This window comes from Bufo gargarizans, chromosome 1 (assembly GCF_014858855.1).
Source record: "Bufo gargarizans isolate SCDJY-AF-19 chromosome 1, ASM1485885v1, whole genome shotgun sequence".
NCBI classification, from domain to species: domain Eukaryota; kingdom Metazoa; phylum Chordata; class Amphibia; order Anura; family Bufonidae; genus Bufo; species Bufo gargarizans.
In genome coordinates, this window is record NC_058080.1 from 519,469,240 (window position 1) to 519,497,049 (window position 27,810).

The 27,810-nt window shown below is 44.6% G+C and overlaps 1 protein-coding gene across 1 annotated transcript in view; it reads left to right on the plus strand.

Moving 5' to 3' along the window:
• The window catches only part of MYO18B (myosin XVIIIB), a 758,252-nt gene that overhangs the window by 672,273 nt on the left and 58,169 nt on the right, over window positions 1-27,810 (plus strand). The window contains exon 41 of the mRNA XM_044275382.1: window positions 21,169-21,302. Within this exon, the coding sequence (XP_044131317.1) occupies window positions 21,169-21,302 (134 nt within the window). The remainder of the gene's footprint in view (window positions 1-21,168; window positions 21,303-27,810) is intronic.

Consider the following 27,810-nt stretch of genomic DNA (forward strand, 5'->3'; position numbering starts at 1 on the left):
CGTTCCTTCTTTTTAAGAATGTTCCAAATAGTTGTTTTGGCCACACCTAATGTTTTTGCTATCTCTCTGATGGGTTTGTTTTTCAGCCTAATAATGGCTTGCTTCACCGATAGTGACAGGCCTTTGGATCTTATCTTGAGAGTTGACAGCAACAGATTCCAAATGCAAATAGCACACTTGAAATTAACTCTGGACCTTTAATCTACTCATTATAATTGGGATAATGAGGAAATAACAAACACCTGGCCATGGAACAGCTGAGAAGCTATTTGTCCCATTACTTTTGGTCCCTTGACAAGTGGGAGGCACATATGAAAACTGTTGTAATTCCTACACCGTTCACCTGATTTGGATGTAAATACCCTCAAATTAAAGCTGACAGTCTGCAGTTAAAGCACATCTTGTTTGTTTCATTTCAAGTCCATTGTGGTGGTGTATAAAGCCAAAAATGTTACAATTGTGTCGATGTCCCAATATTTATGGCCCCGACTGTAACAGAAAAAGTGAACTGTGAATATTTTTCTCTTTTTCTCTAGAAATATGACAAAAAAACCTTTTAGCTCAAATAACATCAAATGTGAACTGCATCTATTTTTATCGTATTGTAGTGAAATATGACAATAAATGCTTTTAGCGCAAATAACACCAAATGTGAACTGCGTCTATTTTTCTAGTATTGTATTGAAATATGACAAGAAACGCTTTACGAGAAAATAACACCAAATGTGAACTGCATCTATTTTTCACGTATTGTAGTGAAATACAACAAGAAACACTTTTAGCGCAAATAATACCAAATCTGAACTAAATCTATTTTTCTCTTTTTCTCTAGAAATATGGTAATAAATGCTTTTAGCACAAATAGCACCAAATCTGAACTGCGTCTATTTATCTCGTATTGTAGTGAAATACGACAAGAAAGGCTTTCAGCGCAAATAACAGAAAATATAAACTTAGTCTATTTTTTTATTTTTCTCTAGAAATATGGGAATTAATGCTTTTACGCAAATAACAACAAAAGTGACCTGCGTAAATATTTCTCTTATTGTATTAAAATAGGCCACTAAATGATGCCAGCGCAGTTAACAGCAAAAGTGACCTGCGTATATATTTATCTTTTTCCACAGAGAAAAGCCACTAAAGGCTTTTCAACATAGCACTTGCACCCCAATAACTAATTGCTGGAATGACAGAGCTGTATTATGAGACTAGCTGGATCCCCAAGTGATGTTTCCCTACACTTGTAAATCGCTTTTTTTTCACAATGAGGTTTTTTACTATGAATCTCCCTAGCATCTGCACACGTCTCTCCCTGCCTGAGAAATGATTTCTCTCACTATCCTTTCCCTGCACTAGTAAACCGCTTCTTTCCTTCTTTTTTTATTATTAGTTTTTCTTTCACTCTCCCTAGCGCCTGCATACACGTCTGTCCCTTAACAAAGTACGATAAAGAATGGCAGACTCTAAGATGGCCACCGTATTTATAGGGCTGTGACATCAACGGGCTGGCTGGCTGCTGATTGGCTGCATGCATGGCATTATGGGTCATCCCGTCTTCCCAGAGCTCCTTGCCCCATGTCCTCACACGTGTAGCCGCCATTTTAGCCGCCATCTTAGGAAAAATTCATTGCCACGAAGCGTGAGGAAATTCGCATTTGCTCAGAATCAATTTTTTCCTGAAATTCTGAACGAATTTGACTTCGTCAGCTTCGATTCGCTCATCTCTACATTCAACAAATGGCTTTAGAACAGATAACTGAACCTCTGAACGGCAAATATATATATTTTTTGCCACTAATACACACCAAAAGGGGTTGTAATTTTCTCACTTCACCACACAATGGCTAATAAGTCCTTTTTTTCCCATTAATACAAGCCAAAAAATGCTTTAGAACATATAACTGCACCACAGAAGGGCAAATAAAACATATAAATATTTCCTTGTAATAAACCCTGTTAATGGTTATATCAAACAGCACTTTCACCCCAATAACAAGAACGGTTTGCTGGAATTATAGAGATGTATAATGGCAATTTGGATCCTCAGTCAGTGCAGCAAGGTATAATAGGATTGTTCCTATTACCCAGGCTGTAACCTCCCCTACTGAACCCTGTTCTGCTTTAATACTGTGGAATGATTCCTCCCTATCCTTTCCCTGAACTTCCATACAGCAAAATAAAAGTTTTAAGTCTTTTCTAACACTGTCCCTAGCGCCTGCTGACTTCTCTCCCTGCACTAAAGTACACTGGAAAATGGCTGAATCCAAGATGGCTGAGGCTATTTATAGGGCTGTGACATCACAGGGCTGCCTGGCTGCTGATCGTTCCCAGAGTTCCTTGCTCCATGTCCAAACACGTGCAGCAGCCATTTTAGGAAAAAATGTGATTTGTTAGCACGAAGAGTGAGGAAATTCGGATTCGGTGCGAATCAAATATTTCCTGAAATTCCACTTCGTCAACTTCCATTCGCTCATCTCTAATTATTATTATTCAGACTACAGTTTGGAGCCATGAAAGGCTTTAATAGAATTTTAATTTTATCTTACACGGTGCCCATAATAACCAGTGACATTCACAATCATGAACCAGTCATGGCAAAATTAATTTATTAAAGGAGATTTATTGGCATCACATGATTAAAAATGTTTGTCAACATGAAAATTTTAATTTTTAAGCCCAACCTGCTATGTTTCCTGACATAAATCTTAGTTCGTCTTTTGTGTCTAGTGCCTAATTTACCAATTTTTCACTTTTGTAATAATATGTTCCAGGTGCCAGGTATGGTCACAGGTACAGTTACAATGTATTTAATAATGGGAATGCTCCATGTAGGGGAACACAATACACTCTACATTTCAAAGGTTTTCAAGCCATTTAAATTAGATCATAAATATTGTTGTCTCTAAAGTAAATACTTGCACTCATCTGCTCCTCCCACCCCTCCAAAGCTTCATTCTGCACTACCTTCCAGTCCCCGCCATGTAAACTTCTAGATGGAGTCACGTGCACAGGTACAGACAATCGCTGGCCTCAGCAGCACACCCTGTGACCCTTTTTCATGGCAGGGACTGAAAGGAGAGCTGAGCAGAGACTTGGCACTGGAGTGGAGAGCCAGGGAGCAGGTAAGTGCATTTTTTACTTAATAACTTTTATTCCCAAGGTCTAATTAAAATGGGGTATGGAAATGCGGCTAGAAAGCCCCTTTAAAGAGTTGTCTCAAGAAGGAAAACCAAGCTGGTCACCAAGTTTCTAGTTTCTCTTACCCCAGCAATCAACTAGTGGAAGGCATGTCTGACTATACATTTACCCTACAGCAGCTGGTAATCTGCAGCATCACATATAGTGCATTAGGAAAGTCTTCAGACTCTTTCATTTTTTTCACATTTTGTTATGTTGCAGCCTTGTGCTAAAATTTAAAATTTTCTCCATTATTCACACTCAATACCCGATAATGAGAAAGTGAAAACAGAATGTTCGAAATCTTTGCTAATTTATTGAAAAGGAAAACTAAAATCTTGCATTAACATAAGTATTCAGACCCTGTACTCAGTACTTAGTTAAAGCACTTTCGGCTGCGATTATAGCCTCTGGTCTTCTTAGGTATGATGCCATGAAGTTTGCATACCTGGATTTGTCAGTTTTTGTCATTTTTCTCTACAGATCTTCTCATCTTTGTCAGATTGGATATGGACCGTTAGTAGGTCTCTACAGAGATGTTTAATTGGGTTTAGGTCAGAGCTCTGTCTCGGGCAAACAAAGACATTCACAGAGTTGTCCCTGAGGCACTCCTGTGTTGTCTTAGTGCTTAGGGTGATTGTTTTGTTGGAAGGTAAACTTTCAAACCAATCAGAGGTCCAAAGCACTGTGGATTGGGTTTTTATTAAGAAAATGTCAGTACTTTTCTCCATTCAGCTTTATCTCAACCCTAACTAGTCTCCATGTCCCAGCCACTAAAAAACACCCACAAAGCATGATGCTGCCTGTGACGAAACCAACCTCGCCACGGTGTTTTGGAGGGGGCTGGTTGCTAGCCTCTTGCCTCAGGATTATGGCCCATACTAACTTTAAAGAACACAGGCCGGCCGCACAGCTTAAATCTGTCTTTGGAATTGTATTTTATTATGTGAGGGTACCCAGATGGCTAGTTTAATTGTATTCGTGTGGTCTGAGTGCCATTCACCTAATGATATGCACTCAGACTTGAGCTATCTGGGAATATGTTAAATGTCTGTGGTTGCTGGGAGGGTGTGACATTGTGTGTTTAACTGGTGATTTCTGTCCTGTTGTCCCCGCATGTGTATTGGCAATCTCCCCTTTGTCCTGAGAGATAATTGGATTATCCCTCGGTTGTCTCTGGGGCAGAGAGGAGGAAACCATGATGCATTGTGGGGATGTGCTGTATCTGTTCGGTGTGTCGCAGTCTCCATTCTGGTCCCCTGGGGGCGTATCCACCAGATATGGACCTGCATAAATACGGGCGAGTAGCCCTCAATAAAGTGTTCCTGTTTTATCCTTCATCATGCTGAGACTGGTGTTTGGATAACTGATCAAAACTGGGGGATTGCTATACGCTGAAGATTTGCTATACTCCCCTGGCATAACTACTAGCTCTTGTAAGAGCTGTTCCTGCTCTCTGGCTGTAGGAGAGGTTCACCCACTGGAGCCTGGAACCTTGTCGTAGGTCCAGCGTGGGTGGAGGACGGTGAGACCCCAACCAAGCTGCGGCGGTTCGTGGGGTCTGCAGGGCGTACGGTGTCAAGTGGAGTGCTTGGAGTCCTCGGAAAGCACTAGGAGCATCTATCGACGGAGGTACCCGGTCGGGGTGCTAGGAGTTCCGTTACACTGCCCCAACATGCTTTACTGTAGGAATGGTATTGAGCAGTGTCCAGGTTTCCTCCAAAAACATAAAGCTTATAACTGAAGCCAAAAAGTTCGATCTTGATTCCCACAGTTTGAGAGTCCTTTAGGTGCTTTTTTTTTTTAACTTTCATGGGTCTTTTACTTATGATAGGTTTCTTTCTGGCAACTCTGGCATAATGCACAGATCGTTGGAGTGCTGCAATGATGGTTCGCCATCCTCCTATCTGCACACAGGATGTTTGGAGCTCCCTCAGTGTGACCATTAGGTTCTTGATCACCTCTCTTACCAATGCCCTTCTCCCCTTAATTTGGTGGGGCAGCTAGCTCTAGGAAAAGTACTGGTTGTTCCAAACCTATTCCATTCAATAATTATGGAGGAGACTGAGCTCTTTGGAACTTTCAGTGCAGCAGAAATAGTGTTTTGCCCTTCTCCCGATCTGTGCCTCCACACAATCAGGTGATTTTCCTATTTCATGATGTAAAGTCATGATTTTATTAAAGACACGGAGGCTCGTATTGCTATTCTCCTTCTTTACTCTGACCAATAGCAGCAAAGAAAAATATTGAAACATGTGATCAGCCCCTCCCCATAGTCCCAGTATAACAGGCAACTCCGCCTGCAAAACCTCCTCTTTCTTTGTAAACCAAGTCCGAAAGTCCAACCAAACCGGAAACCAAAAATCCCAGAACATCATGGGAAAGAACTGCCTTCTATCCGGCAGCGAACCGGGAAAAACTGGAAACAATACTGAAGGATGCTCCTCGTCCTGTCCACATCAAACGATCGGCTGGAACCGAACTGCCGACCCTCCGAACCATGACGTAGACCAATGGATACAGCACACCAGGCCGGTCTCAACCTGAAAAGGTGAAAATAAGAATGATAGAAACAAATTGGGACATTGTATCCAAAATCAAATGGTTGCGACAAACCTACTCAGGAAAAAAACTCATAGAGTTAAAATCAATATGCGCATGACAACAATCAAAATCATCCATAGTAATAAACATATACATGGGGAGGGAACATAGGGTGGGCAATATTCGCCTCCGTGTCTTTAATAAAATCATGACTTTACGTCATGAAATAGGAAAATCACCTGATTTTATTACAAGACCCGGAGGCTCGTATTGCAAGTTCAAAGTTAAGACAAATTATCAATGATGGATGAGAAAACATGAGGACCTGGCCTAAAATAAAATTCTCTGAACGTGGAGACTCTGGACCAATCCGCCAACTTCAAAATGTCCTCCAGTCTGGCGCCAGAAACCGCCAAAGAGGTAGCAGATGCCCCCCTAGCGGAATGTGCCGAGAAAAGAGAAGTGTCCACGCCCACCAATTCCATGACCCACTTCATCCACCTAGCCAGCGTGGGAGTGGTCACTGGGGCAAAAGGCCGAATGGTAGAAAGGAAAAGCTGAGGAAACTCCCGCGACTGATGAAGAGAAGTGCGAGCTTCATTTTCCTTGAGGCACGCCACAGGACAAAGAGAAGGCGAGGCCGGGAAAGCAGGATAAGCGACCGAGCGTATGTGGGTCTTAGTCCTCCTAGAGATGTCAAAGGAGACCCCCTCTGGGGTATACGAGCGGGCATCATAATCCAAAGCCCGGACGTCTGACACCCGCTTGCAGGAAATCAGACAGAAAAGGGTGACAAGCTTCGCCGACAGCTGCCTTAGGGAAAGGTCTGCATTCTGAGACCAAGAAGACAAAAAAGAAAGGACACAAGATATATCCCAAGTGGCAGAAAATCTAGGCCTCGGAGGTCGAGACATACGAGAGCCGCGTAAGAGACTGCAGACCACAGGATGTTGACCCGCAGGAGTGCCGTCAAAACCACGATGAGATGCAGAAATGGCCAATCTGAACAGGCTGATTGTGCGATAGGCCTTGCCCTGGTCAAATAAAGAAGACAAGAAATGCAAGATCTCCATCACAGGTGACGAAATGGGATCCAAGTCCCTAGCCACGCACCAGCGAGCCCAAGAACCCCAGGCTGATCTGTAAGATCTTCTGGTTCCTGGGGCCCATGCATTCTCCCAAAGGACTCTAGCTGTTCCCGAAACTCCTGGGACCTCCCAGGGTCCCCTAAAATCCGACATGCCAACAGGCACAGGGATCCGTCCAAGAGAAGAGGATGCGGTTGGTGATGCGGACCGCGGAGGAGAGTCTGAGATATCGGGAGCAGGTACGGGATCCCTATCATCATCTCCAGAAGGTGGGGAAACCATGATTGGGAGTTCCAAAATGGGACCAGAAGAACCAGATCCGCCACATAACGGCGTACTTGAATCAGGGTCCTGGGAATCAGCTGGAAGGGAGGAAACGCGTAGAGCAGGCCCTTGGACCAATCCTGTAGGAACGTGTCCACCGCTTCGGCTTCCGGGTCCGGGCGCCAGCTGTAGAAACGTTGTAGTTGCGTGTTCAGGCGGGAGGCAAACAGGTCGATGCAGAAAGGTCCCCAAAGTAACATTAAGGAACGGAACACCGCTGAATCTAACTGCCAGTCGCTGGAGTCAGATAGATACCGAGAACTCCAATCCGCACGAATGTTCTGGACGCCTGGAAGATACTCCGCTAAGACAATCAACTCCTTGTCCAGGCAGTAGTCCCAGAAGTCCTTCGCAAAATGAGATAAGATGGTGGAACGGGTGCCGCCCATGCCGCTGATGTAACGCACCGCCGACACATTGTCCATGCGAAGTTGAATGCAGGACCTGGCCGTGTCTCTCGTGAAGCTCTTGATCGCGAATGAACGTGCCAACAGTTCCAGCGCATTGATATGGAATCCTGCTTCAGCCTCTGACCAGCCGCCTCCAGTTGTGATCCCCTCACAATGAGCTCCCCAGCCCGACAGGCTGGCATCCGAATCCACCACGAAGTCCGGACGATGCCCGAAAATAGCCTTGCACAATTCCTTCCGTATCGACCGAACCTTGGCCGGTGGTAGGCTGAGAGTCCCTGCCGTGGAATCCACCAGAAACCCCAGGAACTCCATCTCGCGAGACGGGGTGAAGCAGGACTTCTCCTGATTGAGGAGGAAACCCAGATCCGACAGAAGATCCATGGTCCAGCGAAGGTGATTCAGCAACACCGACCGATTCTGGGCCATGACCAGAATGTCTTCCAGATACACGATGAGGCGAACTCCCCGACTGCGTAGCCATGCTATAGCCGGGCGCATCAACTTGGTAAAGCACCACGGAGCTGAAGAGAGGCTGAACGGGAGGCACGTGAACCGCCAAATCCTGTCCTTCCAAGAGAAACAGAGAAGGTTTCTGGACGCGTCCTCGACAGGGACAGTAAGATAAGCGTCCTTCAAGTCCAACTTGACCATCCAATCGCCCACCTGCAGAAGGTCCCGAAGGAGATGGATGCCCTCCATCTTGAAGTGGCGGTAGCTGATGAACGCGTTGAGGGCACGTAAATTGATGACGGGCCGTAGTTGGCCCCCTTTCTTCGCCACTAGAAAAATATTGCTGATTATCACAAAAGGGGACATCGGAGCCAGCTCTATGGATCCCTTGCGGAAAAGATCAGACAACTCTGAGTCCCACCAGTATGCGGCTCTCCACCGACAGCACTACTGGGTGTGGAGGCGGAATGGACAGTGGGAGGACGTAAGCTCGATGTGGAAACCCCTGACCGTGGATAGGACCCATTGGTCTGAGGTGATACGGGACCAAGCTGGAGAAAAAAGACGTAGTCTGCCCCCTACACAAACATTTATGAACTGAAATGAGTTGGTAGACTTACCGTAGGGACGTCTGGAATTAGGATTCCCTCTGTATCCTCTTGAACGCCAGGATACTTCCCCAGGAAGGGAAAAAAGATGACTGCTCCCGTCTGTGCTCCTGGAAGGCAGATCTCTGAGAGAAGGAGCCTGGGTCCGAACCACGGGACTGAAACTGGGCACGGCCGGACAGGCGGCCCCTAAAGCTGCCGGCCCTGGTAGAGACCCTACCATGGAAAACCCTCTTCATAGAGCTTTGGGCTTTGTCTAGGGCAGTGAAAGCTCCAACAAAACGCCCTAGGTTCTTGATGAAGGACTCGCCAAATAATAGGCCCTGGGCCTCCTTACCAGCCTCAGTGAGTGCCAGGTTAGATAACTTGGGCTCAATTTTGAAAAGAATGGCTTTACGCCTCTCAATAGCTAGGGACGTATTTACGTTACCCGCTATGCAAATGGCCCGTTGCACCCATTCGCGCAGTTCCACAGGATCTACCTGTTTATTCTCGGCCTTTGCCACCTTTGCCAGGTCAAACAATTTAGCTAGGGGCCGAAGATGTCAAGGAGTTTGTCTTGACAAGAGCGTAATGCTGACTCCAGACCCCTACGCGGGTTCCAACCAGATTTTGCGAGGAACTGCGTCATTTTGGGGTCCACAGCTGGAGTCTCGCACACCTTATTGGGGATGACGGGTCTGGGGGCATTCCGCCCTAATCTTATTGCGAGCCCCTTTGGAAAGAGGGCAGCGCACTCGAGCCTCCAAATATTTGGAAACGTGCTCCAACGGCAACCACTCTGCAGAACGGGGATGGTGGAGCGAATCCGGGTCAAACAAGGGTTCTCCAGAGGGATCCGTTAATGATGCAGGAAAGACTTCTGCAGCTGACACTAGGGAGCTACACCCGGGTAGGGAGTTATTATCCATGACCCCCGGGGGGTCCTCCTCTGCCTTCCTTAAAGGCGTTCTCAATAGCCTCCTCATCGGATCCGACATCAGAGTCAGAACCCAAATCCTGCTGTGCTCTAGCACATTTCCAATTGCGCGTGCGTTCTGCCTGACGCGAACAGACTCTTTTGCGCGGACCTAGAGCGCCAACATTGGTGGAAACATCATCACCCTTATTTCGTTTTCTGGAGGCAGGTGGCCCTGGCCCGGCGGGTTTAGACACCATAACGGGCTGCAGGGTTTTTGAGGTAGCCGGATGGGCAGCAAGGGCCTGGGCAATAGATTGGGATATGACCGAAGACATAGACCCTATGGCTGCAGCAATGGCGCTGGATAATGAGGCCTGAAAATCAAGGGACTGATCACTAGGGACCAGGATATGACCATCCTCCCCCGAAGGGGTTAATTCAACAAGAGGGACATCCTCCTCTGCAGGGCCCTGCCGACTATGTGCAGCGTTAGGCATGCTGTGTACTGCTGACAATATATATATATATATATATAAATGGCCGGAATTATATATACAGTATATATGGCAGAATTCAATAAATAGGCTGGGAACTAGTATACTGGCGATAGGGATTTGCCCCAGGCCAGTAGGAGAAAAAAAACGCCGGAGAACCTGAAAGGAAAAACCCCAGAGACGGACCGAGGCAGCAGGGGCTCCGATCTGCAAATTCACACTGCGGAAGCGGAAGCGCCCGAGATCTCGCGCGCGCCTGCAAGTAGGGGAGAGAGAAGACGGCAAGCCGCACGGAGGTAGGTAGCGGTGGGAAATGGGCCTCTGGACAAAGGGGGGAAGGGAAGAAAGAGCACACAGTACCGGTGAAATAGGTGAATGAGGGGTAAGATAAGCGTCCTTCAAACGAAAAGAGGGGAAGGCGCAGAATTAACCCCCCAATGGCGACCACAGAAAGGAAAAAGTACATGACATTACCTAGTAAAACAAAACTGTATACAATATATATATTTATACCCCCCGAAAGAGCCCCAAAAGGGGAAAAAATGCAGAACACAGGTCAAACTAAAACCCTATATAAAACAAATATATATATATATATATATATATATATATATAGGTCTATATGTGAAAAATAAGACAGAAGCAATAAAACCACACTACTTATCTCTGCGGTCAGCAGCAAAGAAAGAGGAGGTTTTGCAGGAGTTGCCTGTTATACTGGGACTATGGGGAGGGGCTGATCACATGTTTCAATATTTTTCTTTGCTGCTATTGGTCAGAGTAAAGAAGGAGAATAGCAATACGAGCCTCCGGATCTTGTAATAAAATCCTGTCTCTAGGCTCTGCAGGCAGATTTTTCCTCCCCGTGGCTTGTTTTTTGCTCTGATATGCATTGTCAGTGAGCCCTTATATAGACAGGGCTGTGTCTTTCCAAATCATGTCCAATTGCCAGAATTTACAAATGGTGGACTCCAATCAAGGTGTGGAAACATCTAAAAAATAATGAAGAAAAATTGGAGGCCCCCAGAGCTAAAATTTAGGTGTCATAGCAAAGCTTTTGAACACTTATGTTCATGAAAAATGTTTTTCCTTTTTAATAAACTTGCAAACATTTCAAAAATTCTGTTTTCACTTTGTCATTATGGGGTAATTAGTGCAGATTGATGAAGGAAAACTAGATTTTTTTCTTAATTTTAGTACATTGCCGTAACAACATAACAAAATAGGAAAAAAAGTGAAAGGGTCTGCACTTTCGGGAATGCACTGTATATGGAATTGGCATGTGGTGACATATATTGATTTACTAAGTATCAAAGAATGAAAGAGATGATCATTTCATTGTTATTTGGCAGAAAAATAGCAGTTACTTTATATTTCCTGCTACTGATATGTGTTAACTGCATCAAGCATACAATACATTTCTTCTTTCCGTTTGAGATTCTTGACCCCCATTCCATTTGTGCAGCATGTAGACCTGGAGCTGTATCCGCCTGTCAGCCTTTGAAAAAGCAAAATTACACTCAGTAAATTGTTCAATACTTTTTGTTAGACAAGCTCTTAAGAGTTATTGCATGCTTTCTTTTTAGGTCAAACAATAAAACTCAGAAAGGCTCTCTTTAAAATGCATTGCCCAGTCACACAAGGAAAGCATTTTTTTAAGCGAACACTTGTTACTGTCCCAAACTAAAATGTTTTCTACTTGAGGCTATTTCTTTCTTTATATAGGAAATAAGCAATCCTATTCCCTGGTAAGTTTGTTATCCACACGTCTCTTTCTACTCTTTAAAACTAATTTTACAGACTTTGCAATTACTCAAACCTGCTATGGCTAAATACACAGTCATTAACAAAGTGACGTGTTGTGGGCTGGCTTTGTGGGTATATACTGTGTGCGAAGGGCTGGTGCACACATATCCCTCATTGCTCTCATAGGCAAAAGGGGTGATTTATTAGAGTTGCAAAAAGGGATAATTATTTGCTTTCGGGCCAAGGAAGGCAGTATTTCTGAAACTGTGCCGTTTGTGAACTGTTCATGTGCTGCTGTGGTGAAAGCGTATCGTGAGTGGACAAATGACACCACTGTGAATAAGCGATGTGGAAACTGTGGCGCACCATGTGCCATCGATGTGAGAGGTGAACGTCGGCTATCAAGGTGCACAAGGGTGAACCAACACACTACAGTAGAGCAGCTAACTGCTGAAAAGAACTGGGGGGCTACCAACAGTCCAGCGAAACATACTGCATATGGGGCTCCCAAGCAGATGGATGGTCACTGCACCTCTGCAAATGAAGTTGCATTGGCTGAAAAGGCTTCACTTTTTGTGGCAGTATTGGAATTGGACCTCCACTGATTGAAATAACGTTTGCCTTCTCCAGTGAGTCACGCTGTTTGCTTCATTAAACAGATGGACATTGCCATGTCAGGTGAGAAACATTGGAGAACAAACACCCTGCAACATTGCTGGAAGAAGACAAGAAGGTCATGGAAGCGTTATTATGTGGGGAATGTTTTTGTGGCAAACTCTGGGTCCACTCATCCATGTGGAAGGCACTCTCAAAAGAAACAACAACATTCATTTGCAGTTGCTGTATTTTGGTGCAGAATTTTTGGTTATTATAGTCATTGCTTGCACAGATAAGGTTGAGTGTACATATAGAATTTGTTCCTTGCCATTTTGGCCACACAGCTGATATATATGTACTGATGTCAAAGCACAGATCCGGTGTCTATAAATCGATATTAGCGTTAAGTGAATCGAAGTCAAACAAATTGACTTTGATCCGAATTTCAGAAAAAATGTGGTTCACCATGAAGCCAAACTTCCTTGCACTTCTTTGTAGCCAATCAATTTTGCCTGAAATGGCTGTAACAAAACAACAACTAACCCATACCTCATCCATGAAGATAACGCACAAAATCATGTCACTGCGTGAGATTTTGTTTGATATCTTCAATCGAAATCACTGCGACTGCCTCTACGCTAGGAAATGTATAAGGTGAGTATTTTTTTATAATTTTTTTTTTATCCTCCTAAATGGTAGCCTCAGATGCCATGATCAGCGATGAATGTGGCATCTGAGAGATTCAATGATGGGGGTGGTGCAATCGCCGTTCCCCGTCATTGCACCCACTACAAATCAAATTTCTTTGCGAAATTCGGCAAAGCAGCAGAATCAAATTTTTTATAACGTTGCTCATCTCTAATTGATAGCTCTAGACAGAAAAATGTAGCATGCAGCATTTTTATGCCATGCTATTTGACATCCAACATCGTAAATGATGCGCCGAATGGGAACAATTCCTCAGAAAAGTATAGGATCAGTTCTGGCATCAGTACCTCTGGCTTTAGCCTGCTGTTGTTCTCCCGTTCCTGCATAGGTGGATAGTGCCGCATGCACACCAGACCCCATTGACTATAACGGGATCAGACAGAGAACTGGCCTCTTCCCGGCATACTCTAAATGTTGTGATTCAACTAGATAAAAATCTCTGCATGATACGATTTTTGTTTGGGTGAATCCATTTAGGCCGGGGAGCAGCCAGATCTCTTTATAATCAATGGGGTTTGGGGGGCTTGCAGCACTATCCGGCTGCACTGCAGGATACAGTTCCTTTGCTGCAAGTGTTAGCCTTCGATCAGCTTGACAGACCAACTACATCCAAAATTTTACCAAATTCTACCTTTTCAAAAAGGCAGCTTCAACTGCTGAAACAGAGTTTTCTTTTGATGTACCTGCTTCAGGAAATGGCATGGATTTTTGTATTTAACTTCTGCAATGCTGCAACCTACTTTTCCCATTGGATTGTTGGACTGGCCGCTTGCTCAGCCAGTGCACCACGTGAAAGGTTTTTATTGCTGACCGCCAGGACCAGATACACATGCTCTGCATTGATCTATTGCTGCTAAGCATGACCATGTGGCTCCATGTCTGTTTTGATCCATTCACAGAACACAGGCTGCTATGTACAGTGCCTATATTCTGCAGATTATTCCTTGCATGTTTTAATAGATGCGTATCAGAGAATTGCTGAGAATGCAGTTCTCCACCATTGCTAAAGTTAATGCAGCCAGTCATTACTGTTTTCAGTTCTACCCTGCTCCAGACAAATCTAACTGGTTGCTTTTGGGACGCTTTCTGCCTTGTCTCACACTGGTGACCAGGAATGGTGTAAAATCAGGGCATTTCTGTGCATGTGTTCATAATGTAGCATCATTTCCCCTCCAATGCTCTTCACCCCACAGTAGGAAGGCTGGCATTATTTACTGTGACAGTCTGCTAGCTGCAGCACCCAGGGCTGTCGCTCCATGCACCACAAATCATCTCTCACCCTGTCACTGCCGAGATGGCAATTTTACAGCTGGCAGCTTTAATCATGTTAAATGTGAAATGTAACGCTGTGTGTTGTGCGTAGAATTTCAGAAAGAAAGTGCAATGCCAAGCACCTAGTGTCATATTCTTAAGTTCAGTTTACATCGGTGGCAGCAATAATTCAGAATTCTTGATGGAAAGCTTTCAGGGAAAAATGGCAGAAATAAGCTATAAGTTATGTAAAGCAAAGACATAAGGGAGAATTTATCTTAACAGAAACATTAGAAGTCGGTTTTGCTTGAGTCTGTGTTGCCATTATTTGCACCAAGTTTATTACGTTTATTAAAATTGGTGCATCTTTAACCCCCTTCCTGACATGACAATTTTCATTTTTTTGTTTTCCTTTTAAACTGCCTTTTTTATTTTATTTTTGATTCACTTAGCCTCATAAGTGCTTGTCTTTTACAGAACAAATTGTATTTTCAAATGGCACCTTTTAATATTGCATACAACATAGTGGGAAGTCAGAATTTTGGAGTGCAGGGCTTCATAAATTCTGTTGCTATTTAGATAAATAAACTAATATTTTGTTGAATTCTCTACCAATTATTGGTTAAATAACCATGGTCTTGAACATGTTCGTTAAGAACCCTGGATAGCCTAATTTCCTTTGTTTTTGTGCAGTAATGGCTTTACGGTCTTATTTTTTTATTGTTAGTGGCTTACACTGACCATACACATTAGATAGCTTTGGCCGAATGAGCATCAGTTTGGACCCAACAAGTCCAGCACCCAGGTCATTAGCAGAGTGTGCTTGTCCAAGAGGGAAATAAGTCGCACTCAGACACCTCTGACATCAAAAATATCAGACATCCAAACCAACAGGTTGGTCCTCCTCTGCTATTGGCGAGAGTCTAGAGGTCCTCTTACATGTTAGTCAGCTGGTCCTGCCAAAATAATGTATGATGTAATTGATACCAGGGCTCTTGGCATTAACCTCCCAAGAAACTTATATCTGGCCTACAGAGTTGCTATGGTTCTGAACTACTGTCCAAGGCTAAAGGCTTTGATGGAGCATAACATACCTTTCTCTCAAATTCCACTTAGATTTAAAAAAATTGTGTCCATTTAAAAAATTGGAGGTATAGAAATGTGAAATATAGATTCACAGACAGGAAATTTTACATACTGATGCAAGCCTGAAATAGAAAGTACCTGATATAGCCTTACCAATTCAGAAAAAAACAAAACAGTAATGCAGAGCAATAAAGGATGCTTCTGTTAGTACCACAAAACACATTTTACATTTTTCAAACTAGCACCTGAATACTTTTGTAATTGCATGTAATTAAAAATGTACTATGGCCACTGAGTTATTCAATAAAATATATGTATTGCGCCACCTTCTGTTTGTTCTTTTATTTCTTGTCCACCTCACAGAGCTGGTCGCACATGCTCAGTTTAAATCTTCAATTGCCACCAACCATCTTCTGTTTGAAAGTATGGCTGTTACAGGAAGAGAACTACAACAGAAAGGACATACCCCCTGAGCTGCCAGCCTGAAATGAATCTAGCAGAACAATTGGAGCAATTAATGGGAATATCTCTGGGTCCATGTGAGGTGCAGGGTTGGTTAGAAAGAGGTTGTCATATACTTTATGAAGTCAGATTTTTATGTTTTACATCAATCATATCACTCAGTTTTGGCTCTGTGCAACTGATGCATGTAGGGAGCTATAAAATGGTGCATGAATAGGGGAATGCACTGGTTCTGGTACAGAGATTTTTTATTTTTTTTTACAGATTGGACAGGAAAAAATATGTGTCGTGGTCTATTGGTTTCCATGTGTATAGAGGTACTCTCATCCTGGAGCATTGTTCAGCTAAGTGCATAACCTCTATAAACCAGTGCTGGGAACCTGCAATGTTAACCTCGGGAATCGTAGAATAACTTGGTCTTTGTAATGTTATGTGCATCGTGTTCCTTTGTTGCCTGAAGATATGGTATTTGCACTGATGATGATGCTCTATATGTTGTCAGCCATAACTTCTGAGGGGATATTGATCTCTACCAGGATGCGACAGTTGGCTGGGCTGCTGATGACTTATGCATTAGCTGTTTTCTAAGTTTTATTACAGAAGATGCAGTAGAGCATACACTTATAAGATATGTGATTTACTGTCAGGCAGAAAATACCAGAAAGCCCCCACCAAATATTTTGTATATCCAGAAACCTATAGTTAATGTTAACTCTTCACTTTTTGTGCATAAATTTACAAAAAATGTCCAACATTGTAAAGGTGGCCGTAGACCTTAGATTTATGACAAAATTCAGCAGCCATCTAAGGGTACGTCACACGGTCCAGTTTCTGCATATATTTTGGAAGCCGAAATAGGAAGTGAATTAAAAAAGAGGAGCAGTTTTATCTTTTCCTAGTCCTGATTTTGGCTTCCAAAACTGCATGCAGAAACCTGACTGTGTGGCCTGTACCCTAAGGTTGGGTTCGGACCTGAGCGTTTTACAGCGTGTTCCTACAGGCAAGAACCAATGATTCCCTATGGGCATGGTTCTCACCTGAGCGTTTTACAGCGCGTACGAACACACTGTAAAACGCCCTGCGCCCCAAGAAGTACAGGAGCAATGGGCGTAATGTCGCGCGTTCCAGCACATAGTATTCCGGGAACGCGGGAAAAGGGCATTTGCTTGTTTCCGGAGCCGCGTATGTAATCGTCCAATAAAATCGCACATATCGAGCCAGTAGTCAGAATGAATAGGTGTAGCTTGAACAAACCGACAGCTATCTGAAGAGTTTTGCCAGCTTAAAGGAGTTGCTTTACTTATTTAATGCGAGTACTGGAACATCTATCCTTGTGACTCTATGATTATTCCTTCTACAAGTTATGAATGAATTGTCAGCAGTTTGCATTGAAGGTCAAGATGGGTGTTACCAGTTGGGGGTGAGTCCCTGCACAGTCTGACATTCTACAATCAATGTGCTGCCAGTGTCACAGTGGAGGAACCCCCCCCCCCCAACTGGTAACACACAGCTGGACCGCTTGCAATTCATTCATAACGTCTAGAAGGAATAAGAGAAAAATGTCACAACAGAGGGTCATAAAAATAGATGCTGCAGAATTGTTATTAAAAGTGGGCTGTACATAGTTGCTAAAGCAAACCTGTTAAGAGTGGTGACCGCTCCTCTTTAAAGAGGACCTTTCATCAGTGCAGTTTCCAGGTAAAATTTCTCTCAAAAAAACTCCCCCCCCCCCAGCCCTTATATTAGGCCCAAAATTGCGGAACGCATGAGGACCCATTTTGCGGACGTGTGAATGGAGCCTAACCCCTACACAGTGTAGAGGTATACTGTATATTTTGTGGCACAATGTATGTTATGTATGCTATGTGTGTATTACATAAACATATTTCACATGAAAACTTACAATTACTTGGCTTGGCCCTTGGGGATCTCGGACACCACTTCAACACTTTGGCCGGGGGCTCGGCGGATGTGTTTTATCTTAATGAGAAAGATTTCATAATAAGGATTAAGGGGCAGAGGGATAGCAGAGCAGGGAGAGGCTGGTGCTGCTACTAGGGGGTCATACCATGGGGGAGTAATAAAGCCCACCATAATGCCCCCCAGTAGTAATAATTCTCCTTATAATGTGCAAAACATACCCCCTTGTAATGCCCCCAGTTGAGCTAATGTTCCCATAATGTGCCAATATAAAATACCCCTTCTCAGTGTCCCCGTAGATGACCCCATAGTGTTCCTCTCCCCCCTTCCCCATAGTACCCACCATAATGTGTCCCAGTATAAAATGCCCCTATACAGAGCCCCCATATAAAATACCCCTTCTTTTTAGCCTCTGTAGATGTCCCTATAGTGCCACCCAATATTGTGCCAGTAATAAGTGCCCCAATAGATGCCCCCCAATCATGTACCAGTAAGATGTGCCCCCATATCATGTGCCAGTAAGATTTGCCCCCCTAGATGCCCCCCAATCATGTGCCAGTAATAAGAGCCCCCCACCATCATGTGCCAGTAGCCTGAGTGCCCCCCTATCATGTGCCAGTAGCCCCCCTATCAAGTGCCAGTAGCCCCCCTATCAAGTGCCAGTAGCCCCCCCTATCAAGTGCCAGTAGCCCCCCTATCAAGTGCCAGTAGCCCCCCTATCAAGTGCCAGTAGCCTCCTATCATGTGCCAGTAGACCCCCTTATGTGCCAGTAGCCCCCCTTATGTGCCAGTAGCCCCCCTTATGTGTCAGTAGCCCCCCTTATGTCTGTGCCAGCAGCCCCCTTATGTCTGTGCCAGAAGCCCCCCTTATGTGCCAGTAGCCAGTAGCCCTCCTTATGTGCCAGCAGATCCCCTTATGTCTGTGCCAGCAGCCCCCCTTATGTCTCTGCCAGAAGCCCCACTTATGTGCCAGCAGCCCCTTTATGTGCCAGTAACCAGTAGCCCCCCTTATGTGCCAGTAGCCAGTATCCCCCCTTATGTGCCAGCAGCCCCCCTAATGTCTGTGCCAGCCCAGCAGCCCCCCTTATGTGCCAGGATTGTCATTTTTACATATAAAAAATAAAAAATAAACCTATACTTACCTCCTCCAGGATGCGATGCAGGTCTCTTCCAGCCTGTGTCCCTTGCTGGCTCAGGCGGCGCGATGAGCCGCCTGCACCGGCCTCTGATAGGCTGCCAGCACTAGGCCAGCAGCCTATCAGAGGAACAGGGAGGGGACACACCTCTCCCTGCCCTGCCGCATTACAGACATTTGTATCGCCGTCCCAAGGACGGCGATACAGATGAGATGACCTTGGAGATGAGTGAGCGCTTCCACATTGGAAGCGCAGCGCTCATCTCCTGCTGTGCCCTGCCGGCGCCCCCCTTCTGACAGCGCCCCGGGCGGCTGCCCGGCCCGCCCGCCCAAAAAAACGGCCCTGCCTTTCATAGGTCCAGACTTTATCAGTATCAGGGTATGTATACCGCGGGGATCTAATAGAACTTACTATTTTTTCTGGGCGCTGCTCTGTTCTCAATGGGCGTCTCCTTCTCCCTGTCTGTGCCGTGCTCCAATCGCAGTGGAGAATGTTACAGCCAGGAGAATAAAAAAAACTCACCTTCTCCCTGGCTGTGACGCCCTCCGCTGCGATTGGAGCACGGCGCAGACAGGGAGAAGGAGACACCCATTAAGAAAAAGGCCGTCTTCTCCTCCCTGTACCGATGCGAAAATTAGCATACAGGGCGGGAGAATTTAACGGGGGCCACAGCGGGCGAACAGAGCGGCGCCCAGAAAAAATAGAAAGTGCTATCAGATCCCCACTGTATGCCCTACATACCCTGATACTTAGTTTATAAAGTCTGGACCCATGAAAAGGCTACTTTCACACTAGTGTTTTTACTGGATCTGGCAGGGTTCAGCAAAAACACTTCTGTTACTGATAATACAACCATCTGTTATGAACGGATCCGGTTGTATTATCTTTAACATAGCCAAGACAGATACGTTATGAACTCCATTGAAAGTTAAAGGAGGATGGATCTGTTTTCTATTGTGTCAGATTGTGGCAGAGAAAACAGATCCGTCCCCATTGACTTGCATTGGGGATCAAGCCGGATCCGTCTTGCTCCGCATCCCAGGACAGAAAGCAAACTGCAACATGTTGCGGTTTTCTCTCCGGTATGGGAACGCAATGAAACGGAACGGAATGCATTTTGGAGCATTCTGTTCTGTCCAGTTCAGTTTTGTCCCCATTGACAATGAATTGGGAAAAAAACTGAAGTTTTTTTTCCGGTTTTGAGACCCTATGCTGGATCTCAATACCAGAAAATTTAAATGCTAGTGTAAAAGTAGCCTAATACATTTTCAGCAACAAGGTCAATTTTAGTTTTAATCACTTGACTTGATAGTGTAGCATGCAGACCTGCATTATAGTAGGGGGAAAGGCTCTACCATCTACTCGCCTCTGTCACAACATGGGTTAACTAAAATCTCTACAGCATCAGCAGACATGGGAGGCCTCATTTTGGCACTGTCTGGTGGTATTACTGAATGTCATTATATGGGCACATTATGAAAGCTGTAGTGAACAGTTTGACACTTGATGATGCAGTCACAGTATATAGCCTTCATGTACTGTGCGCCTTGAAAGGCAATTTCTATGCAGTGATACGGTATTTCACCATTCCTGTATCAAGACGTGGAAAGCTTGGAGAGGAGTGTTGGAAAGCTTGCTGATTACCATTGACAAATGAAAGACTTTTATTTCCTGGATGTTAGGATGTACTCTATATTCATTTTTTCACTTTAATTCATTTTATATCTGATCTATTTCAAGATTAAAGGGGTTGTCTGGGTTCAGAGCTGAATCTGGACATACATATCACCATTTTCACACAGGCAGGCCCTTTGACATGCGCCGATGCTGAATCACGCAGGGCAAAGGCTTTTTTTGGAGCTGTACTGGGATCTCCATGGGGAAAGGTAGGTCAAGGCTTCCACCTACACCTAGCAGTAAGCCCCGTGACGTCACTGGCACTAATAGGTGGGTTTTATCGCTGCCCTGTAAAATGTCTAGGGCAGCGCTAAAGACCGCCCATCAGTGCCGCTGAAATCACCGGGAACAATGCTAGGCGGAAGCCTCCCCCTAGCAGTGTAAAAATGTAAACAAAAAAGCCCTTGCGATACAGCACAGGGCAAAGGAGAGCATCAGAGCCTTTCATGTCAGAGGTGCCAGCGGGGTGAAGATGCAGATTCATCCAGGTTCAGCTCTGAACCCGGACAACCCCTTTAAGATTTAGGTTTCAAGGTTCTTTTTCATAATGTAGCATTAATATACTTTATATAACATATTTTTATAGGAGACACAGGTGTTTGAGCTCACAGCAGTAAGACAGACCTTACAAGCTGATCTGGAAACATCAATTCGACGCATTGCTGACTTACAGGCTGCACTAGAGGAAGTGGAATCCAGCGATGACAGCGATACTGAAAGGTATTGTTTCATCTTTCTTTGTTATGTATTCGTTTTTATGAGACTAAAACAATGTTCTGCTTCCTTCCAGAAACAGGTGCCACTTTTGTCCATAGGTTGTGTCTGGTATTGCAGCTCAGCCCTACACACTTAAAGAGGACCTGTCACCTCTCTTGACACATCCCCATGCAATAGCAATTCTGCATCCTCTTTTCATATAACTGTATATTATTCAGCTCTTTAGTTATTGCTTCCAGAAATGTATTAATGAACCTGCAACTGGGCGTTACTAGCGAGGGGTGTGTGTGTGTGTGTATATATATATATATATATATATATATATATATATATATATGTATGTGTATATAATCAAGAATTGTTATTACATAGGAAATACAATCATTCCATAAAACAGACACATCAATGTTGTCAGGTCCTCTTTAATACCCATTTTCCCAGTCCCCATAGCTCTGTGTGCTTTGATTGTGTAAAAAAAAACAACGATTTGATACTTATGCAAATTAACCTGAGATGAGTCCAGCGCGAAGGAGCCCAGCACCACCCCTTATCCTCAGAATCTCCTCCTTGCTCCCGGACGTCAGAAAGCTAGAGCACCGTAATCTCGCAATGCACAATTTAGCGCATGCGCAGTTCATTCCCTAAGGCTGATGCCAGCACAGAGAAGGAACACTATAATAACACTGCGCATGCGCTAGCTCGCGCATCGCGAGAATACGGCGCTCTAGCTTTCTGACGTCGGGGAGCAAGGAGGAGATTCTGAGGATGCGGAGCGGTGCTAGATTCCTTCACGCTGGACTCATCTTAGGGACAGGACTCATCTCAGGTTAATTTGCATATGTGTCAAATATTTTTTTTACACAATAAAAGCACACAGAGCTATGGGGACTGGGTATTGCGGATGTGCTAGCGGCCATCTAGTAACCCATGTCCTCAGCTCTATACACAAAATCCCGGTGACAGGTTCCCTTTAAAAAGGTTATCAAGGAATTGATAATAATGACCTACCCTCAGGTTATCATTACCATATTGGCTATCAGCTATTTCAGGGAGCCACTGCGCTCACTGGAGCTCTGGTGAGCACTGCTGGCTTACGTTGTCATACACAGCGCCATACATTGTGTAGTGGCTGTGCTTGGTATTGCAGCTCAGCCCCTTTGACTTGTATGGCGCTGAGCTGCAACTAGGCCACTTGACCGCTGTGCAGTGATGTCACATGGCCTAGGAAGATGCTGCAGCGCTCACAGAGTGTTCCGATCCCGGGTTTGGGAACTGTTTTTTTTACAGTAGAAATTAATTTATGAAGTTATACTCATCGGAGCCAATACATTCTAATACTTTACGGAGCACTCACTCTGTACAGTACTCAAACGAAGTAATATGCAAATCGACTCGCTCATCCCTATTGGCAACTATACTGTATATAACATGTCTTGTGTCTCATCACTACAGTGATGACATACAACCATGGGACTATGGTACTGTGATGAAGTACGGATGTAGCATGGTTAGCACTCCTTTTTTCTGAGATTTCTGAGTTTGGTTATCTAATCTAAGCAAACACCTTCAATTGCTTTTCAATGGCTTTTGTCTCAAGATAATGAAATGAGTTAAGAAATTTGAGTTAACAGCGGGAGTGCTAACCATGCTACATCTGTACCTGGGCTTATTTTTTTGGGGGTAAGTATTTTTTAATGGCAGCATTTAGTATATATTGGAAAACGGGAAAAAAAAATTGGGGGGAGTGGAACAAAAATTTTTGGGTTTTTGTTATTATGGTGTTTCCTGTGTGTTAAAAATGACTTGACATCCTTATTCTGTGAGTGAGTACGATTATGGCAATACTAAATTTGCAATCACTGGCTGTAGCAGTCACATCCGAGTTGTGGGGGACTTGTGAGTACAGAGACTGGGAGACACGGGGAGCAGCACAAGGAGAGCAGTGGGGATCAAAAATGTATTACAATTTTAACAACATCATTTTAATCAGTTCTGAAGAATACATTACAGTAAATCAGACCCCCAAATTATTACATACCTCCAGACCAGACCTCAGAATTAATGCAGACCACAGATCAGCCCCCAAATTCATACAGACCCAATTAGACACCAAATCAGGCCCCAAAGTACCTCAGAACCCAAATCACTTCCCAAATCAATACAAATCCTAAATGAACCCACATTCATACAGACCCAGATCAGCCCATACATTTATAGACCCCAGATTAAACCCCAAATGACCTCCCAAATTAATTGATACTCCAGATTAGCCCATAAAGTTATACCAACTACAGATTAGACTAAAATTAGACCCCAAATTTATACAGACCCCAGATCAGCCCTTAAATTTGTAAAGACCCCACATCAAACCTAAAATTTATAAAGACCTCAGATCAGACCCCAAATTCATCCAGACCCCATATCAACCCATACATTTATACAGAACCCAGGCTAAACCCTAAATCAACCCTGAAATTTATAGAGACCCCAAATCAGCCCACAAAGTTATAAAGCCCTCTAATTCCTACAGAAAATACTCACCTCTCCTTCACCAGGCACCAGAGCCACCACTCTGTCTCTCCCTACATCCTAAGACATCTTGCACACAGCCGTTGGCCGGTCGTTCCGTGCATTGGGGACCACAATTTGCAGTCCCCAATGCACGGGCCTTATCCATGTGGCTGCAGTGATGGATCCAGACCCATTTAACTTGAATGGTTCCCGGATCCGTCCGCACAACAAAAAAATTGTTCAACTTTTTTTGTGGTGCAAAAGCACAGAGAGCCTCTGTTCTGCACCGCACCTTCTAGATTGCGGTCCTACAAGTGAATGGGTCAGCATCCGTGATGCGGTGAGCATGCGGCCGGTGCCCGCATATTGTGGACCCTTTGTTTGGGGGCCGCAATACGGGCCACGGCCGGCAACTGCAGAGTGCATGAGGCCTTATACTGTACTCTGTTAGGACCTAGGCAGGCCTAGGACAAATCTCAATTACACTTTGCTTTTTTCTTCTGTGTAGGAATGGGCCTATGGTACAGATTTCGTGCTTATTTTCTGCATGCCCATCAGACCCGTGGGCAGGTATCCTTAGGCTACATGCACACGTTAAAACACTGTCGGTTTTTCATGGCCATTTTTAAACCATTTGTGCATCCATTTTCTGGTTGTCTGTTGGTTTTTAATGGCCGTTTTGCATTCGTTTTTCATGGTTGTTAAAAATGGCTTTGAAAAGCGGATCAATTTCATTTTTTTAAAATAAAGATCCCAACTCCTGCAGTGCCCTCAGTACACATAAACACATAATGTTCCCCATAATGGCCCCAGCAGTAATAATTCCCCCCATAGTGGCCCCCATCGGTAATAATTCCCCCCATAGTGGCCCCAGTAGTAATAATGCCCCCATAGTGGCCCCCATCTGTAATAATGTCCCCCATAGTGGCCCCCATCTGTAATAATGCCCCCATAGTGGCCCCCATCTGTAATAATGTACCCAATAGTGGTCCCCATCTGTAATAATGCCCCCCATAGTGGCCCCCATCTGTAATAATGTCCCCCATAGTGGTCCCTAGATGTAATAATGTCCCCCATAGTAGCCCCCAGATGTAATGTTTTGTTTTAGCAAAAAATAAAATAATACTCATCTCCACTTGGACGTGCAGAGGCAGTCGCTTCTCTCTTCATTGAAAAGGACCTGGCGAAGGACCTGCACTCAGCTTGATGACATCTCTGCACGCTCCCAGCTTTTTTCAACCCCTAAAAGGCCATATTGTCCTAGTGTGCCCATTTTTAACGGCTGTTGATATCAATTGGGTCCGTCTGGCCATAAAAACATCAAAAATAGGACATGTCCTATCTTTTGACGGCTGCTATTCACTGGCCATGTGAATAGCCTCATGGACTTTAATTGACGTTAAAAATGGTCATGTGACAGCCGTTACTTAAACGGCCATACACAGCCAATTATTAACTGTATAAGGCTACAGTGCTCCAGAATTCCTATTACATGGGGAATGCAAGTTTTTTATTAAAACAAACTTGTCAGGAGAGGTGACAGCTCCTCTCTGAGCAATGACTGTTTATGCAGCTGTCTAATATGTTATTAATGGTGGCTCCAAGGTGGAGATTTGTTCTAATCCTCCCTGTCTACAAGATCATGGTTTCAAATGTTTGCTCTTCATAAATTATCAATTGAATTATAATGACACTGCATTACTAAACTGCGTTTTCAAGGGGAAACAGACTTCCATATGCATGTCGCTGTAATAGTCACAAAGCAGCGATGCTGTACCGGAATTCATTGTAAGTAAGCATGAGTGAGTTCAGGTGCACACATCAGTTCGGCACATGGTAATATTATATATTGAATTGAATATGTCCCATTTATGTGTAGAAACTTGGCTTCTCCTGATTGTAGCACTAGAACATCTGTGCATCGGTCAGGGAGGGAGTTCCCTGCAGAGATCCAGCGCTATAGATCAAAGAATTCTGGGCAGTGAGATGTGCGGATAATCACTGAGGAGGAGATGGAGATTAAATGCTCCTATGAAATGCTTGTAGCAATGGGTTAAGATGACAATACAGACTTCAGCTCATATTGCAAGAACCTGCAAGTTCAAATGCAAGCTGGAGGTTATCATTAGAGCTAGAGCGAATTTCTCAAAAATTCGATTCGGGCGGTTCGCCAGAATTTTCCGAAAAGATTTGATTCGTTCCGAATTTATTCACGGAGAACGCATTAAAAACAGCTATTTCCTTACTGCAGAGAGACTGTATAGTGATGTAGAACACTGAGCCTTGAAGTAACACACATAGGGAGTCTGCTGAGGTAGTGAAACAATACTGTGAGTCAGTAGGACTCGCACATGACAGGCGTCGCGCTTAGAATCACTGCATACTTCACTTATTTGGGCACTTACAGGACCAAAACGGACTAAATAACTCAAGTGTCAACTCAGCCTTACAGGTCGATGTTAGTGCCAAGTATAAAGAATCATGCAGAGGCCTAAGATCCTACTGTAGCGTGAAAGAGCGCACTCCTTTTTACACCGTTGTCAGCTGATTACATAGATGTCTACAGACCTCTGTTCTATTAAATGCTTATACAAGTAGAGCCCCCGACAGAGTGGAGAGGGTGTGAGCAGTAAGTTTGTGTTGACGTCACTGATTATTTTTCTCTTTCTCTGATCCGTCAGAACAATAACCCCCAAAAAACAGATGCTGTTTGTTGAGCATCCGCCTTCACTCATTCAGCATTTGGTCAGTAATCCATCAGTATTGCTAAAGCCAAAAAAAACAGTAGTGGATCCAAAACAGAGATGACACGTGAATGGAATATTTGCATGTCTTCTGTGTTTTATACCCACTCCTGCTTTTGGCTACCAAATCATAAGACAACTCTGATGGGACCATACAGGCCTTACTGCTACTACACAGACAGGATCTGTTGTGCATCTCATTTTCCTTCCTTCTAACAGATCGGAAGAAAGGTCAAATACATGATGATGTCAACCAGGCCAAAAAGGCAAAATAGTGGCCCAGTCATGGAGTGGGGAGGGTGGGAGAACAGCTCAGCAGCAGCAGCATGAGGAGACCACAGAGTGGCAAGGTGAAATAGTGTTGGGGTGGCAGCAGCATGAGGAGGCCACAGAGTGGCACAATGACAGAGTGTGGAGGTGGCAGCAGCAGTATGAGGAAGCCACAGTCTGGCAAGGTGACATAGTGTGGAGGTGGCAACAGCAGTATGAGGAGACCTGAGTGGTGAGGTGGCAGAAGAGGTGCATGCAGAAGACCACAGAGTGACCCGGTGACAGAGTGGGGAGGTGGGTGGCAATAACTATACCCACCGACGATGGTGGGTGTAAATAGGAGCACTTGGCATCAGACGGGTGGCAGAATCAGAATAGTACCTGAGGCAGGTAACAAGAAGAAACCGGTCTCTTTTGTCAAAGTTTGGGTGAGGCAACATGGATGATCTAATCTGATGCATCAGGCATTGGTGGGTGAAAATCTAGGCTCATCCACACCTGATTCATATTGACAAAGGTCAGTCTTTCCACATTTTGGGTGGACAGGCGAGTTCTCCTTGGGATAACTATGGCCCCGCCGCACTAAACACCCGCTCTGATGCCACACTACTGGCTGGGAAGGACAGCTTTTCCAAGGCAAACTCGGCAAATTGTGGCCACAAATCCAGTTTGGCTGCCCTGTAGTCCAGCGGATATTCAATGTGGGGTGGCAGGGTGCTGTCCAAGTAGGTCACCACCTGCTGGTTCAGGTTCTGCTCCAGGTCTAGCTGCTGCTGCTGGTAAGTATTTTCTTCACTAGCTGCTCATCATCTCGACTCAAGCTGCTGCTGATGGAGCTGGTACTGCTCTTATTCCCCCGGCCACAGCAGCAATGACAGTGGAACATGAGCGCAGAGGGCCCCCCAGGTCAGACCTGCGAGAGAATGGATAATGGCGCAGATTGTCAGCAGCCAACTGACTACATAGGATGTCTCTATAGTAGTTCA